Genomic DNA, 8,309 nt, shown 5'->3' with positions numbered 1-8,309 from the left:
AATAACAAATACTCTTCAAGTGTATATATATATGATTGTACCTCGAATCTATGGTCAAATAAAGGAAGGATTTTATTACAGTTTTTTACAATGAGTAAAAATCACTTGCATTTAAAGACTACAAAAATGTAGGTTTTCACACATGACTTTACTCGTGATTAGATTATCTGCTCCTAGTGGCCAATAGGAGGCATGACAAGGTATAGATAGAGTGTTGATTTAGGAAAATCATTAATATTCCACAGAGGAAGATCATATTTCAGTCTGGTCATTATAATCTCACTGCACCACACATATGTACCAAAAGTATATTTGTGGTTCAGTGATTAGTCATTTTTGAACATTTAGGGGGGGCACTCATGAACTATCAGTATAAAAATGTTCATTTATTTTCAAAGGGACTTTCTTTCTTGACTTGGAAACTTTCAAAACAGAGGTCAAAGGTGACAAGACCAATGTACTGAATGGACCTAAACTAGGATATATGTGAAAGAAAGAAACAAGGTGTTTTTGTTTTCGTTCTTGTCTGAACTGATGTTATGTTGCTTTGTTGTTGTTGTTGTTTCTTCGTCTGTGTGTATGTTTCTTAATGTTTATTTTTGGTATTTATATGTTGCAGTGCTCAAATATTATTTGAAAAATGTATACTGTTTGTGGGGGGGGGGGAATGAAATGCATATATTACTGCAATGTAATTAGGCAATTGTAATAAGCCTGATAACATATATAATAATGGTCTAATTGTTGTCATCACAGTCAGATAGACAGACAGACAGGCAGGCAGGCAGGCAGGCAGACACATTCGTAGTATCCCTGTGTGTATCAGCTGTATTCCCCATGCCATTTAATACTGCATCATCAGTTTCAATTAGATGAAGATGTGCTGAGCTCAGCGTTTCAGTTTCGTTACGACAAGAATAGTCGATTTACGGCGGTGGTACGTCAGGCGTATTGCTCAGCAGAAGAGACGCTGCCTGAAACTTGTGGCTGCAGATGTGTAGCCCGGGATTAACCGACAAAACACGGACTGGTAAATCAGTATTTGACCTTAACCTTAATACGGGCATGCAAATAAGCTTCTAACGTGTGTGTGTGTGTATATGTGTTTATAAGCCGTGTTGTTCTACACAGGCCCTACGTCGTTGGCTCTGTGCGCGTCCACGGCTTTCTGACGCCCACTTACATAATTAACGAGAACGATTTAGGCTGCTTGGTTGTTTATCGAGGAAGTTATAGAGCTTTATTTAAATGGCTCTGTTCATATTGGGGCTTTTTTCAGTCAGTTTACACCGACATTGTGCTCGTGAATGCCAGGGAAGACATTCAGCGTTACATAATAAACCCTGAAGCTAAAAAAGGTTACCTCATAATAAAGCTTACCAAAGTTGCCTGTGTAGGTGATAGGCCCCATTGTATGACGTCTGCTCTGTCCACTTGTCATTTTCTTAGATGGAAAACACAAAACGTCATGAAAGAGATTGACACTGTGGGTGGCGAGAAAGATGAGCACTGGTAAGTCACAGTACATTGTGGCTGCGAGAGAAAGTTTGCTTTAAAATCTCTCATAGTTACATGGAACAACTGTATCTAAGAGTTCCCTTAACTCCTCTGGTCCTGTAGTGAACCGACATCTTCCAACAGCAATACAACTCACTGGATTTTATGTAGGATGGTATAATGTGTGAAGCGTCTGGAATGAGAAATCAATCTGGCTGGACAGCAATGTGTCAAACCTAAACACTTAATGTCATTTCTGGATTGAGAACTCAATATTGCAATTGTTCAGTACAAATCGCCCGCAGGCTGACTGCAGGCTGGATTCAATAAGACATTTACTGACTGAGTTGCACATGTCTGCTTTTCTTAACGGGTTGTCAGTGAAGAAAATGAAGAGGAGGCTCCAATGAGGCGAAGTTTCTCGGTAGAGGACCTCCTTGATGAGGTGGAGAAGATCTGTTACGATGCCTCGGGGACGTCAAAGGTCAGACATGAATTCACACCACTAGATCCTGAGGGACAAATATCTGCTAGTGTGCATTTCGCAGCTGATACGGGAAAACATTTAATATTTTAGGACAGTGCATTCATAGGCATATAGCCTAAGAATGAATGAATGGTAATGTCAAACACCCACATACTGTAATAATGTAATATGTATTCATCAAATCATACAATATGTATTTAATAAATAAAAAATAAGCGGCAGCGGGGGGAATGCATTTAGGTTGACATTTTAAAAATAGAGGTGACATTGTTAGGCAGAGCAATCTACTGTGACATTCCAGTTATATGGGCTCACGCATTCGTGGCCACCAGAGCCTTCGGTCAGCTCTGGAGTTCAGCCCATACAGGGATCGGTGTGTCTCTTGGGGCTGGTCGGGGCTCATTCTTGTGGCCTTTATTCCAGGTGGAGATGGTGGTGAGGCTGTGGAAGGATGGCTTCACCGTAAATGACGAGGAGTTTCGTAGCTACTCCGTACCAGAGAATCAAGACTTCCTGGATGCTATCAAAAGGGGGTGAGTGAGTTACAGGTGTACTAAGTACGATTTTACAACCTTAAAGCGCAAAGGGACCGTGACATCATGAGGTCTGATAAGGTTGTCGATTGATATCGATCGCTCTACAATTGCTTCAACAAGCGCTGAAATTTCTGGATTTTAATATCTCTCTGTCTGGCCTGAAACAGCAATAATGTGTTCCTCTCACACTTCACACGTCAAGCGGTTAAAGATGGAGGACAGTGCTACGTGCGATGGTCAGATATTGCAACAAATATTATTCTCCAGCCGATCAAACGCAAACGACAGAGCAGTGTTATTATTCTGGTTTTATTGTGGTATTACACTTCATCACTAGATGTTCCTGTTGGCTCTGTGTTGTATTGAGAAAATGTAACTTGCGTCTGTTTCTGAAGTTTATAAAAAATATGAAATAACGCTTTAATTGTAGTCATATAGGATGTGGGTTTAATGAATGTGAGTTTAAAACCCGTTTAACTCAGTCATATGACACTGCTGTCACAGGTGTTGGGTTACAACTAATGATTGTTTTCATTATTGATTAATCTGCCGGTTATGTTTCACACCAGTCTATTAATTATGTGGTCTATAAAAAATCATCAGAAAAGAGTAAAAAATGACCCTCAGAAAATCTTAGAGCATACCAAATGTCATTTGAGAAGCTGGAATCAGTAAGTGCTTTGGGCATTTTTGTGCGAAAAGAAACTCAAAGATTGAACGATTATCACAATTATGGCTTGATTATAGTTCGATTGACTAATTGATTAACTGAGTAAGAGTTGTCGCTCTACACTGGTTCACTGATACTTTCCAAGATTCAAAGATAGTGTAGTTAAGTAAGTTAAATATGTTTTAGTTTAATTTCTTTCTGCTTGCTTTCAAATGTCGTGTATATGATTTTGATAGGTTTTAGAAATTGATTGAAAAATGTATCAATTTCTTTGTACTTTTTTTTTTAACCCGTTGAAACCTGAAGAAACCCTGGGTTCACGTTTTCTGTTATGAAATACGAATGCAGACAAACCCTTCAAAGCTTAATATTACAGGAAAAATGTATGAACTATATACATACAGTGTATATATAGAGAACTGAACCCTATCTTTAACCCAAATGTAGCATAATGTCTGTCGTTGGTTCAGTCTTACAGTCAAACCCCATGAACTCTCAGTGGGAAATCAGATGTCCCTCCTAAAGACCACAACCAGGCGACATAAGATAGATAAAGCATAATGGTTGTTAGTGCTCATTTTTCATATTGATTGATTTGACTAGACTCTTTAATTTGTCCCAGGGAGCTTCCGGCAGAGTGGGAGAGCAGAGCAGAAGAGGAGGAGCTGGAGATCAATGTGGAGGATCTGACGGAGGAAAATTATGTTCCCAAGAAAAAGGCCTTTCACCCCTTCAGCGGCCGAGGATACCGGCTTGGCAGGTAAGAGATAGTTGTTGTGATAATACTACCAAGTATCAGGTAAATATTAGTATTATGTATGTTAATATAGGGGTTGACCTTTTTTAAAAAAATAATTATTTTGCAGATAAACGTCCAATAACTGTCATTAATAATAGATAGTGTCTTGGGGCGCCCCAGCCCCAGCTCACCCTGTTTTTGGTGGCTAAAATGCGTTTTTGTAGTCCATCTTCAGAACATTGTAGGTTTACCACAGCAGACAGACACATGTCATTATCATCTGCTATCACATACATCCGTAGCATATTAAAGTGCAGTCTGATTCTCTCAGTACCACAGTTGTCTTTTCCTTAGTCCTAGTTCTCCTTCACATCTTTCCTTGACCTCATGGACGTTTTCCATCACTGTCAAGGAAGAGTGTTTAGGAAAGGACCTACTTTTTTTGACAATTCAACCAGAGCCCAGGTTCGATCAAGCCTCTATCTCTTTCCTATTTCCCGTCTACCCTTAGCTGTCCCTATCAAATAAGAGTGTAAAAATGTGCAAAACAATGTAGTGTCTGTTTCAAGTCTAAAGTTCCAAGATACTATACCACTTTATACCACTAGGTGTCCTTCTAAATTCAGGTATGAAAAAACCCACAAGCAAATCTGACCAAGCAGTCAGCCTGACGAACTGAAACCCTCATGTTCAAAACACCACTGTATGAATACTAAATCTTCCAGAGTCCAAAAAATATTTTAGCATGAGTTTGCCTACAGCAGTCAGTAATAAATGAGAAATAATTACATTGCATATGCTGTATGTACTTTTAACTTGTTCTTAATCTGTTATGTATTCCGTTCACTCGCAGCGTTGCACCAAGAGTAGTGGCCAGGTCACCATCTGTGCACGAGGATGGAGAATCTCTTCCTATTCCCATGGTAACACTAGACCACACCCTTCCTGTTACCTCCCTGCAGATCTGGTTGGCTGATGGCAGGAGATTGGTGCAGAGGTTTAACCTATCGCATCGGTGCGTATCGCAATGTCAGGGCCTAAACACATCTCTCCACATCTGAGCTTCACATATAGAACATCTACGTATTAAAACTCTAACTCTACCCCGACTACACTGACTGCAAATCCCCTAATCTCAAGCATCGCAAGGAAGAAGTAGTTCAAGGGATGACAAAAGATTTTTGTTTGTACTAGCTCGGGAGGTGGCGAGGGGGTTTGTTTGAGGATTACGTAATGCTTTGTTCTAGTCTGCTGGAGTTGAAGGCATGGTGCATGTTATATCCCCTGCCACAGCACATGGAACTGGAGAAAACATAATCTGAGATGTAGCAACCAAGTGGATCTATAAAATCCCCAGAGAGGGATTGCGTAACTCGAATGCAGCATTTATATAACAGAGTTTGTAGCTTAAGGATGGAAAGGACTGAGCCCCTCTAACCTTCAGTGAGGAGTAGGGCTGCCATAGGAAGGCTTGCATATGCTGGGTGGTGATTAATAATAGATTATGTTACTAGTATAGTGCCTCAGAGAGAAATCATGTGTCACAAGAGAGAGTGGAGTATTTTACAGGCAATGCTTTGCTGCTGGAAAGGAACAGACACGAGTAACAGTTCCAGCTCTGCCTTTCTTTACTACGTCCTGATCTTTCTTTAATTCTGTCTCTAATTCTTTTCTAGGATCACAGATGTTCAAGATTTCGTGGCACGCTCACAGAGGAGCTGCCCACCTTTCGTCCTGACAACATCACTTCCTTTCCGGGAGCTCAACAACAAAGAATTAAGTCTAGAAGAAGCAGATTTGGCCAACGCTGTCATTGTCCAGAGACCCCTGAACACACAGGCTCCGTTTGGACACTCTTGACTAAAAGGGCCCCCGTAATTCACAGCCACTTATTCCTTTCACCGAAACCTCACCAGACCCGAATTGCAGTCCCAAGGCCTCCTGTGATTGATAATCTTTTCTTTATCCCGCAGTTTGTGCTGCATTTAATGAATTTCCCTCTACAGTTTATTAATCTCTGTGTGGGATTATCTACAGTCTAATGGAGATATTGTCAGTTAGTTATCTCCAACATCACAGGCGCTCCCGAACTGCTGTTGTCAATGCTTACTTTGTCTTCTTCCTCTGGAGGACAGTGTTTACCTGCCAACAGATCTCCCTAAACCCCCACACTCCAGAAAAAAAACTGTCAAGGCAAACCGATTCTGTCGCCCATGCAGATGGTCAACCATGTGTGTCCCTCTGTTGGTCTACCACATGTAACCCTCCTTCCTTCCCTCAGACACACACACACACGTCACCACCAGCACCACCAACCAACTCTCCAAAGTCTTCCCAAACTGTGATCACCAGTTTTTTCTGCACTATTTACAGTATAAAAATAAATTTTAATTTAATGAACATAAGATATTTTGTTTACACAGCTTTTTATTTATTTTGGCTTGCCTATTTAGGTCTATTAGTTTTACAATCTTTTGCGTTTTTTGTGAACATTTGCCTTTGTTTTTTGGAGGGCGGGGTTAATTCAGAGTGTACTGTTTTGTTTTATTTGACTGCATCCTTTCAAGACATATCACAAATCAAGGTACAATAAATAATACCTTCAAAATTCTTCATATTTAAGATCTCTTCTTTGATGTAAAGCAAAATTGAAGTAAAAGTAAAGTGCTATAGTTTTGAAGCTGTTATAAAATTCTTAATCGCTGTGAGAGTTCAAATTAATGTTAATACTGCCCAAGTGTGAAGACTGCTGAAAGAAATATTTGATAATTAAAGCGTCCATCGGTTGCAAGTGGTTATAATTATCAAGGTGATTCTGACATGACACCGAGCAGCACCTTATTCCCCGCTGTAATGCAACATCTGTGCTGTCATTACAGATTGAATGGGGATTTAGATTGAGGAGGCAGGGAGGGGCTACTGATGTCAAAGAAGTCTGAGTTATCTGAGTTACTAAGACGTACTGTGGAAAGCATGTATCTGATGGTATGAGGTGTAACCAGTGATCATTGTGTATTGATGAAGTCAGTGGCTTCACAGTAAAACTAGGGAGGCCAGGGATAGGTGTCTTCTGAATTTTTTTGTCAGAGCTCTCAAAATTCGACACTAAGTACCCTTATTTCTCTACTATAAATAGCAATGTTACAACTAGTCCAACTATATCCCAGAATTCATTAATTGATACAAAATACAAGGAGTTCCACTGTTATCTTCTCAACCCTAACCCTGAAGAATTAAAAATTGAGATCACACCATAAAATAGGGGTTTGAAATTATTATAGATGAATAATTCTAACTTCAACACAAATATAGACTTAGGACAAAAAAGTATTCATCATTTGCATACTTCTTTACACAGCTATGGTATTTCACATTCAAGGCCAAGAAGGAAGCGGTCATACAAAGCAACAAAGTGGGTAAAAATCTCATTCAGTTGGGGTTATGTAAAATCGAATCCTCGAGGGCTCTCTTTTCTTCTTCAATCTTTTGTTTCTTAGCATGAGTAAGGACATGCATGTGCTTTTACACAAGTGTGTGCTTGCTTCTTCGTCTCCAAGCTTTCTGCCTGGCCTCTGGATGAAGGCGAACACCATTATCCATCGTCAATATTTAAAGCAACGGGAGGGAGGGGTGTGCAGAACAGGAGAGGGTATGTATTTGCTCATGGCTGAGGAAGAAGAGATGACAGCCTAAGAGTGGTCAAGGTCAGAGGAAGAAACTCAGCAGTAGAAATGTCTTGAATATTATAATCCCCTCTGAAGAGTTACCTTTCTATGAGGCCAGGTTGCCCATTTCAGGACTTTTACCTGAATGTGCAGGCTGATATGCACCACTTGGCTGGCAGCCAGAGGGGGTCTGGCTAAAGAGTAAAAGAGAGCACATTTCCTTTGTGCTACATATTTAATAAGGCTAAGCATGCAGGGAATTACTTTCCCTTTAACTCCCACATTTCCTTTCAGAATGACCCTTTTACTCGTGCAGCAGCCAACCTTTCATTTTGCACATTCCTCTTCACGCATTATCGGAAACATACCCATTCTAATGCAGGTCATATGCCTGACTTTTCTGCAGTGGTTCCTTTTTTATTGTCAGTAATGTGGTTTTGGTAGAGGGATTTGAATGCTTGGAATTTATGGAAAGGTCTGGGTTCATCAGCCAAGGTCTCCATGACATGTTTGCTGTCATGCTCTGAGCAGAGAGTAACTGTGGAGAGTAAACATCCTGCACTCATTATATTACAAGTTAAATACTGAATAAAGGACCTGTAAAAATAACATTACACAGGATTTATTTTCATTGAACTAACTGCAAAAGATTTTAGAAAATAAATGATAAAGGTTCAGATAAAGGGCATATTAAGCCTAATAATCTGATGTATAA

The 8,309-nt window shown here is 40.0% G+C and overlaps 1 protein-coding gene across 1 annotated transcript; it reads left to right on the top strand.

Annotated features, from left to right (window-relative positions):
* The first annotated feature begins 882 nt into the window (after positions 1-882).
* Positions 883-6,540, top strand: ubxn2a (UBX domain protein 2A). Its single transcript, XM_035678893.1, has 7 exons — positions 883-1,030; positions 1,450-1,512; positions 1,879-1,981; positions 2,408-2,517; positions 3,813-3,950; positions 4,783-4,944; positions 5,606-6,540. Exons 2-7 carry the CDS (start codon positions 1,469-1,471, stop codon positions 5,787-5,789), a joined length of 741 nt encoding a protein of 246 aa, XP_035534786.1. The 5' UTR covers positions 883-1,030; positions 1,450-1,468; the 3' UTR covers positions 5,790-6,540.
* The last annotated feature ends 1,769 nt before the right edge of the window (positions 6,541-8,309 follow it).

The sequence above is a fragment of the Morone saxatilis genome, unplaced genomic scaffold, assembly GCF_004916995.1.
Source record: "Morone saxatilis isolate NCDOM2014 unplaced genomic scaffold, NCSU_SB_2.0 Contig7, whole genome shotgun sequence".
Lineage (NCBI taxonomy): Eukaryota > Metazoa > Chordata > Actinopteri > Moronidae > Morone > Morone saxatilis.
The sequence above is the reverse complement of the archived record's forward strand: the minus strand, read 5'-3'. Positions and strand labels throughout refer to the sequence as shown.